Genomic DNA, 12,105 nt, shown 5'->3' on the forward strand with positions numbered 1-12,105 from the left:
CACGTAGTACTCCATTGCTGTCTTCTTACCAGAAATACCAACCCACTGTACTAATGCTCCATCTTCTAAGCTACCACAACTGAATTCCCAATTGATTCCCCACCATAGGGCTCGCGCATGCTCTTTTTGGCAAGACTCCAATAGTGGTTTCCTTACCACTCTTCTTGAGTTCATTATATTCCCCCAAGCCAATGGCCATGGACATTCCAGCCTGTTACCATTCAATCAGGAGAGTTGAATCAGAGTCTCTGTGAGCATGTAAGATCATGAATGTTAGAGCTCATTTGTAGGAATAATTAGGGGAGTTGGGAGAAGAATGTTGGGAGTGGGAAGTTTGAGGGACACAGAGGAAGCTACCAAGCAGTTCTCCTAAAGCCCTGGTTTCGGTGGAAAGGTTGACATCTACAAAGGAATCTAATTAAGGAGATCTCTAGAACTCTTGGCTCAAAGACGACAGCACCTTTCAAGGTCCACATTCACATATCTGATGGCAGTTCCAGGCCCCTGCTGCTCCTCGGAGCCTATAGTGGGAGGGGAGCGCTGGGTATAGAGTAGAGGAATAAGAAGACAAGTTAAAACATACTAGGTCCTCTCCATTTGCCCAAAGCAACATTATCAGAGTTACGGCTACTGCCTTCCAGATTCGCACAAGCTCCTCTTTGGAACAGTCCTAGAATTATACAGGAAGGAAATCCTAGGGCCCCAGATCAGCTAAATTATTAATAAGGTATTTCAGCACGGATGCTGATGTCTGCCTAAAATAATCATGAAATGTTCTTCACAGGCCCAGAGTAGGTTTCAGAAGGGTTTTGGTGTCGCATTTGAGTGCTCTACAACTGAGTTACGTCTAGTCGCCCCTAAAGGTTTCCTGGACCCTCTCAGCTGGACACATCTGTTTTCCTTCCTTAAAGCCCAAGGCTGCCCGTTTTAAGTACAGTTATTACACCCTGGCAATATCATAGGGCACTCATTTGAGCATTTCTATTATTTTCCTACTAAATTTCACATCCCCGAAGGCAGGATGCATGCTTGCTAGCTCATGTAACAGAATAAGTAATTCTTAGCAGTGTTCATATTATAGTCCAGACAGAAATCAGGACAATTAAGTTAAAAGAAACCAAACTGACGACACGCAGCCACATGCCCTAAATAATAATGGCTCACAACAAGATGGTTGCCATCCTACAAAATGGGAAGTGCAGAGTCTGTGATCGTCAGTCACAGGGGCCTCTAGTTATGCATTCCATGTTTTCACATGATAAGTTACCCCCGACACACTGATACGATGAGCCCAGATACAAGGACAGTCAAAACAGAAGCCACAGCTCAATCTTGCTATACTCAGAGGCAAATGATCTTGCAGCCCTTTGTAACAGTGGGATATAAATGTTTACCAGGGTCACCAAGACTTCTATTTAGGTTATGGCTCGAGCCACATTCTCTCTGGGAGGAAAAAAAAAAACATGAGCCGAAGATAAGGTTGCAAGAGGCTCTAGAGCCAGGAAAGTTGTTTGGCTGAGTGTCTGTGTCCTTTGTCACACTCTGTGTCACACTCCCTGTGTTGATGCCTCTTCCCTGAGTCCCAGGACTGTCTCAAAAGCAAAACATGATATCAGGAGTGTTATCTCTCTGCTCTTCTGCACTCACTTCCCCTCCGGGCCTCGGCTTCCTCTGGAAGAAGAGAAACTGAATCTCTTGCAGGTCCTCCTCTTCAGCAGGATGCCCCGCTTCTATTCTGGGCTGCAGGCTAAATTCTTAGGACCTCAGGCTGCCTCTTGTCTGCTTCTACAAATCCCTGTGACTCAGTTTTCTTGGCTTTCTGCTAGAGCATACATTCCTGTTCTCTAGCCTGGGGTAGCCCTTGGGTGGTGAACGCTTACCGTCTTGAAAAGAGCCTTAATCCCAAAAGTTGTGAGGAGGGAGGAAAGTCATTCTAGGTCCCCAGTAGCTCTCTATCCCAGATTATCTGTGGCTGACTTTGCTTGAAAGAGCCTGTGCCCTGCCCTCTGCAAAACCCAAGAGGCTGCAGGACTTCCAGGCTACAGAAAGGTTTCTGGGCTGGAGTCCTTATTGCTTAAGTCCTGACAGTTCATTGGTGTTCAATTTTCAACGGTTTCTACAGGGTTCGTAAGCACGCTGATCTTCACCAGTCATTGTAGATCTGTGTGTTGAGATGTCCACAGACCTACAGGTCTATTCTCTTACGGGGCTAGAAACCACTAACGCCAGGTTAGAACATTGGGGTTTTTGCACTTACCCATGGGAGAATCTCTTCCACCTGTCCTTCTTCTAAATCCATTAAATCTTTTTTCTACTGAATTCCAACAAGAGCAGTATCAATGGGTTCTAGTTTATAACATTAAAAACGGGCAGATGGAAAGTAAGGCTACTTCTGTACACTAAGTAGACCACTTCGTAAAAGAGATATAAAACCTACAGAGGCCTACAGCCGAACAGGGCAAACAATAGATGGGTTCAGTATCCCGAGGGTCCCAGTCTAATGTAGTATAATGGCGTTTGACATTTGTGATGTTGGAGCTCACCAAGGAGAGCTTAGTGTATTCTACTTAAGAAAATAATGGTTCACATAAAAAAAAACTTTTTATTTGAAAGCGAGCGCTCTCCCCTAATAGAAAAGGATTTTAAGGATTACTGTTAGAAAACTTTCGGTTATCTGGAAACCCCCCACTAACCACAATAGCAGCTGGAAGGCTGAGGAGTGGCAGCTCAGCTGTGTAAAGAAAGGCACATTCTGCAGCCTGGAGTCTGTGGGAGATCGCTACTATCTGCAGGGAGAGAACAAATAGCAAGGCCCTGAGCTCATCTTCTGTTTACACTTCAGTTCCCGACATTAGTGATTAATTGTCCTTGTGTTTTGTTGCCAGGGCAAATTGCCTTCCTTCTTATTTTAAATAAATAAACCATTAGTTTCAAAACAGAAGTGTCAGATGTCAAGATATTCTGCCATACTAGCTATGGGACAGAACAATGGACTCATTAGAAGCCACTCAAGACAGACGGCCTTTGAGAACTTTCTTTTAGTGACAGAAACCATTCTCCATAGGATCTTTTCCTGTAGGTTGGTTAAAACATCAGTGCAGATGTTAACAAACAGAAACACAAGCTGAAAGGAGTCAAGCGAGCTGTAAGTCGCTCGGGTAAGGAAGCAGGTTAAATGCACATAGACGAATAACACCGCCAACCAGCTGTTTCCCCAAACCAGACACATAAAGTCAACTTTCGGCAAGCAACAGATTATCTCTATTTTGTTATCCATATTTTCACAGGGTCCCTGGCTTTTCCAAAGTAAGGAACTCTTTTATCAAGGAGGGAAAAATTGAGTCTGATTTCAATATGTACACGCATGAAATTTCCGGACGCCTCCAAAAGCAGTTTCTAAATGTTTCAGGACTACCTATTAAATATAGTTATGAGTACATGACTTCTCGCTCAAAAAATGTTAATGTCTTCCACTCGCAGCATTGACGTCACCAAAGGTCAACCACAACGGGCTGCAATGTCCTTTCCAACACAGTCTCCTCCTGCAATTTTCACCGACTCTCTGGCTCCTTGGAGTCCTCATAATGTGTCTTGAAGTTTTAGTTTTTGTTAGCAAATATTTATTGGATAAATAACTGTGTGCCAGGTTCTATTCCGCGGGCTGGGGAAATGGCTATTAAAACAAAGCACTCTTACTGTCCAGTAGCTTGTGCTGCACTGGGAAGCCTTCAAGCCCTGACTGCTTCTGTGAATTCGCTCATCACACGGTTCCAGCCCCACTTGTGTCTGCTCGGCAGAACACCACCATCCCTCAGAGCTTTCACCACCCCGTCTCCTCGCGCTTTGTTCGGTGGCAGGCACACCCTGGATGCTCTGTGACTGACTTACTGTGCCTAGTGTTTCTTTTTCCTGTTAGCGTGGTTAGCGCGGTAGAATCCACTTGTGAGGCTATCTAGCTCTTTTCAAGTTGTCCACGGAGTTGTTTTCAATGAATAACTCACTCAGACGGCAGTGAGGCTGCGCACACCAAGTGCCTGCGGAGGGAATCGAACAGAACGAATGGAACTGATCACATGACCACATTTCCGCTTACACCAGTCCCATGTGGTCTGAAGATCTGACCGTTCCTAGCTCCCTCTGTTTGAGTTTCCAACGCTGCCTCATCTGCTTGTGGCCAGCCCTGTCCTCGGTCTTCTCGGAGATCCAGAGAGAGGCTGACATGGGAAAGCACTCATTTTATCCCTTTTCATTTGACCCCAAAGGTAGAAACCGAAGACCAGGTGCTGGCAACCTTCTGTGGCAGGGAGACCACCGATACCGAGCAGACCCCGGGCCAGGAAGTGGTTCTTTCGCCTGGTTCCTTTATGTCTGTCACTTTCCGGTCAGATTTCTCCAATGAGGAACGATTCACAGGTTTTGACGCCCACTACATGGCTGTAGGTAAGTCACCTCTCCATCAGGTCTCCCCTTGTCTCTAGAGATGAACACTGCCTTGGGCTCTCGCCTTAATGACACCCACCCGTGGATTCTGCCTGCGGTGACTTCCTGCATTTTTGTATCGCAGATCCACTTGTCTAGTTAGCTACCACTCAGCCAACAATCCTGTTTTGATATATTCAAAGTAACGGCAGACATCATTATATCGCTTCCTTGTTCAACACCTAGTAATAATGTATTGTTTCACTGTAGAATATAAAGTAAAATGTACAAATCTTTCATATGCATTTCTTGTATTTTGAAATGAACATCAGAATATAATACAGTTGGGGACAGTATAAAGTTGCTAAGACTGGTCCATGTTTTTGTAGCTCCCTGGACAGAACGGTGCTCCACAGTGTTAATGGATACACTGTAATGCTTTTGTGCATTCCCCATGGAGGGATACCTAGGCTTTGCATAGTTTTTTACACTCCTTATAAGATAAGGAGACTCACTGGTTTGAGGACAGCTGTGTTTAGTCTTATAAGAAATTGCCAGATTTTCTCCAAAGAAAATATCAGTGTATGACATTTATGGTGGCTCCATGTCCTCATCAACATTAAATGCTGTCAATCATTTCCCCTCATCTTTATTTACTGTGGTGAATATGTGTGGCTTTAATTGTATCCTTTGATACTAATAATGGTGGGCATCTTTTTTATAGACTTACTGGCCACTTATATGCCTATAGGAGAAACGGATGCTCAAACACCTAGGACTCAATCTGTATCAGGGGACGGAGGGGATGGGGTGTGGTGGTGAGCCAAGCTGTCTCAGTTTCACCATCCACAGGATAAGGCTGGTGACCCAGGGTGGTAATTATCAACTATCATAACCATGTGGTAATTACCTCTACCAAGACTCAGATTGGTGAGGTTCAAACCTAGCTCTCTGAGATCTTGGGCAAGTTGCCTAACTTCTCTGTGTTCTACTTACCTCATTTGATGAATGGTGACAATGGCCACCTCTGAGCTTTACACAGAATCAAATGCAAGAAAGGTGTGACCCTTATAAATATGGCTTTAATCATCACACATGTGGTGGCTGATGGGAGGCTCTGGCTGCCCCACAGATGTGGATGAGTGCAAGGAAAGGGAAGATGAGGAGCTGTCCTGTGACCACTACTGCCACAACTACATCGGCGGCTACTACTGCTCCTGTCGCTTTGGCTACATCCTCCACACAGACAACAGGACCTGCCGAGGTAGGGCCTCGGGATAATTCCGTGCTGTGTCATGCTATGTGGCATGTTCCAATAAGGTTGGGTAAGATCTTAGTGTAAACCATTAAAAATAAATAAGTCAGGGCTGGAGAGACAACCCTCAGAGTAAAGATCTTGCTGGACAAGCAGGAAAATGTACCTCTGCACTCATGGGCTGGTCCTTTTGATGCATGTCTCTGGGGGGACAGAGATGAGTAGACTCCCAAGAGTGTGCTGGCTCCCCACTCTAACAGAAACAAAACAGTGAGCCAGCTCTAGGTTCAGTCAGAAACCCTCTCCCAAACTTAGACAGAGAGCAAGAGAGGAAAACAAGTGACATCGAACTCCGGTCCCTGTATCATCTGGTCCCTGTATTACACACACACACACACACACACACACACACACACACAGAGAGAGAGAGAGAGAGAGAGAGAGAGAGAGAGAGAGAGAGAGAGGCGCAGATAGACAGACAGACACAGAGAGGAGAGAAACACAAAGAACATTTTTTAAAAAAGAAGTCAAGAATACATACACCGTATAGTTGCTGCACTGACTCCCCATTAGGAGCTCATGATCCACTGTCAGAGGGGCTCTGAAATTGAGCTGTCTTTCCTGGGCAGAAAGTCTGTTCCATTCATTTCTGTCTCCTCTCCTGCAAATAGCCAACCTGTGCCAGTTATGAGAAACATGGGTTTTCCAGCCCATTCCCTCTGAGCCATAAGCCTTTCCCTTTTGGGTGTCAGCAGCTCCTCTTTCCCTCTCTAACAGAGAGAACCACAGACCACAGGACGGAGGAGGGAAGATGATAAAGACAGCAAGAAAAGGGCCTCGTTTGCTCTCTCGCTGTATCACCTTCTAGCATCGTGGCTTCTGCTTGCCAGCTCAGGTTGGAGCTGAGATGCTTCCCTTGCCCAAAGTGAAGGACTGTGGAGCATCGCTCAAAACAGGGAGAACAGATTCTAAAGCAACTCAGAGGGGTGGTAGAACTTAGAACATTTAGGGGACTTGCCCATGGGTTAGAACGACCCTGGTAAGACCCTGGTAACTTAGAGAGGGCTCACTGGAGGAAGCCAACGCTGCAGGCAACAGTTCTTTACTTCCTCCTTCAAAACTTGCTAAATAAAGCTGAATGCCTTCTATATTAGCCCATCATCATAAAGTAGTAGCATCAAAAGGAAATTTTCACAAAGAAAATTATGAAAGCTCAGGGTCAAGGATTCTGACTTTTTTTCATCCTGACCCCAAGAACCGTTTTTAGAAAGCTACGGGTATCAGTCTATGCTTATGAACTACATATCTGTCTGTGCACAGGGGATAAGGAGAGTTAAGATTTCCCAAGAATCATTTCTAACCCCCAGGCGGGTGACACATCCCTATGAAGATGCTAGAGGTAGAAAGTGAAAACAGATGGAGAGTCAAGCAGCCTTGTTTCTGCAGCTCCTGGTGGAACTTTACATTAGTCATGCTTGCCCTTCTGGGCTACTGTTTCTTCATTTGCAAAATGAACCGAATGAACAAAGGCTTACAAAACATGAACACGACAGGCCTGGGAGGGGCCCGCCCAAAGGACTAAGGCTCAGAAGTCTAGAGTGGGCTAAGTCATGGATAGGTTCCCAGGGTATTGGATAGCCAGAACAAAGCAGAATCCTGTAGTTCAGAAAGCTCTGTTAAGTATGGCAAGGAGTCAGTAAAAGAATGTATGACGTGATGTCAGAGAAGACGGAGCTATTTGACCAACCAGAGACAGGCAGGAGCTGGGCATTGAGGGTGTGGGGGTAGAGGGGAGTCGGGAAGGTGGAGGGGAGTAGAGAGTAGGAAGGACTTTTCTTAGATGAGGACCAAGAGTGACTTTGAACAGAAATCTGAAAGAAGTGTGGGCAAAGGAGGAAGGAAGACCCAAAGAGGTCTGGACACAGCGTCTGACCCCTCCATCTCAAAACTGTTCTTTCTCAGAGTGGCTGCCTGCCTCTGCCAGAGGATCCCATGGCAAGGGTCATCATCCAGTGTAAGCCCACCTGGAGAGAGACTTAGAAAGTCTGTGATTGAGTCTTGACTGCAGATTTTCCCACCGGTGATGGTGGATGAACCATAACCTTCCGCAGAGTTTCAGGGTCCCAGGAAAATGGGAATTCCTTATCTGCCCACCTCCTGGGAACGCTGGAAAGATTACACAGTGGCAGAGAAGCAGGGTGTGTGTGTGTGTGTGTGTGTGTGTGTGTGTGTGTGTGTGTGTGTGTGTGTTTGATCTGTATCAGTAGTGTGCCATTTTCTCTGTTGTGTTTTCCACAGTGGAATGCAGTGGCAATCTCTTTACCCAGAGGACAGGCACAATCACCAGCCCGGATTACCCCAACCCTTACCCCAAGAGCTCTGAATGTTCCTATACCATTGACCTGGAGGAGGGCTTCATGGTTACCCTGCAGTTTGAGGACATTTTTGACATTGAAGACCATCCCGAGGTGCCCTGTCCCTATGACTACATTAAGGTAATTGTGCAATAGCTGTTTGTCCCAAGGGTGCATCTTGGCTCAACTGGGAAAAGTCAGAGTGCCAGGATTTTGGCTCTTCACAGCTTCTCCGAGGTCTGGAAGCCGAGCCACTTGCTTTCCAGAATGATTATTTAAAGTGATATCTTGGTGTCATTAGATGCAGATTGGGATCTCCTCCGGTCCCAAACAGGCTCCCTAGCCAGTAGGGTAATATGAGGTAAAGAATCACAAAGTCAAATAGTTAAGGAATGTCCCCTGAGACACATTCAGCACTATAGTGTGCACCCTGCGCAGTCACATGGGGCCTTGCCCTCAGAAAGGACTCATGCTTGGATTAATGGGTTGTAGTTGCCATCTTGAACTTCATGATACACCCTGGAAAACGTGCTCACATTTTTGGTTTGTACCTGATCCCACACATTATGCTGGTGGTTTTGTTTGAGGGATGAGATAATTATGAAGGCAATAATGAGGGAGAAGAGCCCAAGGCCAATACCTGCAACATTTGAAGTTATTCTAATTGTATCAGCCAAACACAAGGTAACTTAAGTTTGAGTTTTGGCTAGGAATGGTAAGAGAAATGGTTTTCAGATGTGCAGGGAATATGATCAGAAGTTCTTAGAGCACTAGAAGTACCTAGAAATTCCTACATGAAGTGTCTGAGTGAAGCAGAATATTGGGCTTTGATTTCGCAGGAGATGCTGAACCCAAGAGAAATATAGGTGCCCCTGACTGTGTAGACAGGTGCTGGTTTAAGCTGTGTGGATTCTGAGCTATTCAAGAAAACAAAAGAGATGGGAACTGGGGCCCACAAGTTCTGAGACGTAGACACAGGGAGCAGTGGCAGAAGCAGAGAAGCACAGGAACCCCTGTGAGAAAGCTCAAGAACTTGATATCTGGCTTGCTCCTTAGTGAATCAGAAGCTAAGAGGGGTCATGGCTGCAGCTGACTCTGCAGGAAACACGGGCCTGCTGGTGTTGCTGTGGATAAGGTGCTCCCAACACAACAGCATGCATTGACTCTTATCACACTTCGGTAGACCAGAAGTCCCAAGTAGGCTCTATTGGCTCTCTACTTGGAGTCCCATAGGATTAAATTCAAGACATCGATTTGATGGGACTCTTACCTTGAGGCTCTGAGAAACAAACCACTTCCAAGGTTATCTGAGCTGGTGGCAGAGTTTTATTCCTGACCTTTGCAGGACTCAAGTGTCATACTGGTACCAGAAACTGCTCCCAGTTTCTTCTGTATTGCTCCCTGAGGAGTCTCTCTTGTTAGCCTTGTGAAATTCAAAAGCCTCTGTACAGTAGAGGAAACCATAGGCATAGTAAAGAGGCATCCAACAGCTATACATCTGACAGAGGACTGATGTCTAAAGTATTCAAAGAACTCAAAAAACTAAACATAAAAAGGGCAACAACCCAATGTTTAAAAAATGAACCAGAACAGAGAACTCTCAAAAGAAGAAATAGAAGTGATTAAAACAACCAAAAAAAAATTTTAAGTGTTCAACAGCCTTGGCCATTGAGAAAAGCAAATTAAAATTACTTTGAGATTTTATCTTGCCACAGTCAGAATAGCCAAGATCCAGAACACAAGTGACAGCAAGTTCTGTGAGGTTGAGATTATTAGCCATTAGTGGGAGCATAAATTGATACAGCCACTGTCGAAAAAAAAATCAGTGTAGAGCAGAGGTTTTCAACCTGTGAGTCAAGAGCCCACTGGAGGTTGAACAACGGTTCACAGGAGTCATCTAAGAGCAACAGAAAGCAGGAGCATAAATTCATAACAGCAGCAAAATTACAGTTATGAGGTAGGAACAAAAACCATGAGGAACTGGATTAAAGGATTGCAACATGAAGAAGGTTGGGAACCACTGATCTAGAGGTTCCTCAAGAACTAGAAGCAGAGTCACTAAACAAGCCAGATCTATCACTCATTGGTATCTGCTCAAAGGATCTATATCCTACTACAGAGATAACCGATCGCCCATCTTCAACTGCTGCTCTAGTCACAGTAGCTAGGAGGACATGGTCTCCTAGATGTCTATCAACTAATGAGTAGGTACTGAAAATGCCAGACATAGATACAAGGAAATTCTATTCAGTAATAAAGAAAGGTGAGACTCTCAGGTAAATAGATGGAATTGGGGGAAAATAATCATTGAGTGAAGTCACCCAATCCTAGAAAGATAAGTATCACATGTCCACTCTCACTTGTGAATGCTAGCTTAGAATTTTGAGATGTACGTGTTTATTTTGGAGTAACTGTAGAAGCCAGGAAACTAGAAAGAGGCCATGGCAGGGTGAGAAGTGGGGTTTTAAGGGAGGGCAGATAACAGGGGACAGGTGGTATGGGATGAAAGAAGGTTCTAGAAAGGTTCAAGTGGGCATTGGGTTAGGAGGGTAAGGCAAAGGAGGTTAGGGAGGTGTCCCAGCTAATCTTATGTCACCTTGACACGGGCTAGAGGCATCTGAAAGTATGGGACCCCAACTGAGAAAACGCCTCCCATGAGATTGGGCTGTAAGCGAGTCAGTTGAACATTTTCCTAATTAGTGTTTGATGGGCGGCCTATTGTGAATGGCTGGTGGTCCTGTGTTCTATAAGAAAGCAGCCTTGAGCAAGCTATGGGTTGCAAGCCAATAAGCAGCAAACCTCCATGGCCCCTGTATCAGCTCCTGCCTCAAGTTTCTGCACTGCTTGAGTTCCATTCCTGACTTCCTCCAACAATGGACAATGATATGAAAGTATAAGCCAAATAAATCCTTTACTCTCCTGCTTGCTTTTGGGGGTGATTTGCTAGCACAGAAATAGTAACCCTAACTAAGACAGGAGGAATAACCAACACTAAAGATGTTTGAAAGAGCCATTTTAGAGGTTTTATTTATTTGTTTGTGTGTTTGTTTGTTTGATTGTTTGGTTGGTTTATACATTTGGAGTCACCCAAATGGGAAAATAATGCTCCTCCCAGAAGCCATGGTTATCAAACAAAACACCCAGTGGCGGGTGTAGGACACTACCCTTCAAGTTGTTAGTCAGAGAGATCCCTTAGAACCCTGATAAACAAAACAAGCTATTGTCATTTGCTCTTTGCCACCCATCAGAGCTAAATGGTAAGACTCTGTTGCTGAAGACACCCTACACTTGACTCACAGGTCATGGAGAAGTCAAGCAGGTCCTGACCTAGTAGTTTCTTTCTTTTTGGCTAGCTTTCGTGGTACCTGTGGTGCCATTGAGGTTGCTGAGGGAGAATAGGCATACCCAGGTGTAAGCCTTGTGATCTATAATAGGATTTTTGCAAGATATGCCCTTGGGTGCAATAGTGGCATAAAAGTTATGGGGTGACCTGTTGCCCTAGCCCTGAGCTCTGCAAAAAACGATCCCTGGGGATAGGGAGTAAGAAAGTGCAGGAATCAATGACCCAGATCCCGGGAGCCAGGTAAGAAGCAGAGGCAGACTCTTTTAATGAATTTAATGATTCCCCTTGGTCCCCAACTATTTCTCCTGCCCAGCCAGCACCAGTCACGTGATCTGTCTTTGTTCATCTCTGGGTGTCAGACAGATTCCGGGGTTAGCGAAATGTGGAAACACCTGCTGCTCATGCGTGAGCTGTTGTTGGGGGGGGGGGCGCTAGTGAGAACCTGCTGATTCACTCCTCCTACAGTGACCCACAGCCTTATAGTTGAATTTAAGCCCCACACCACAGGACAATACTCATGCCTGGCCCTATAGATTTGGCAAAGAACCTATGCCTGGGTAGGTCGTAGACCTCAGGAAAGAACCCACTGCTATCATTTCACTAAGTGGATAGACTGTCGAACTGCCTTCTAAACACTCACCTCTACACCCAGAGGCTAATGAAGCTTTCAACCTGTGTCAAAGAAGCTTTGTTTTACAATGGCCTGTGGTTAAATACGTGGACTCACACCTGGT

At 45.4% G+C, this 12,105-nt stretch overlaps 1 protein-coding gene across 4 annotated transcripts in view; it reads left to right on the forward strand.

The window, feature by feature from the left end:
* Window positions 1–12,105, forward strand: part of Masp1 (MBL associated serine protease 1) — a 70,352-nt gene that overhangs the window by 19,530 nt on the left and 38,717 nt on the right. For all 4 annotated transcript variants that reach the window (XM_087576853.1, XM_087576854.1, XM_087576855.1 and 1 more), the window contains 3 exon segments: window positions 4,263–4,440; window positions 5,552–5,683; window positions 7,973–8,169. In XM_087576853.1, coding sequence (XP_087432979.1) covers window positions 4,263–4,440; window positions 5,552–5,683; window positions 7,973–8,169 — 507 coding nt within the window.

The sequence above is a fragment of the Rattus norvegicus genome, chromosome 11 (assembly GCF_021556685.1).
Source record: "Rattus norvegicus strain SHRSP/BbbUtx chromosome 11, alternate assembly SHRSP_T2T, whole genome shotgun sequence".
NCBI lineage: Eukaryota > Metazoa > Chordata > Mammalia > Rodentia > Muridae > Rattus > Rattus norvegicus.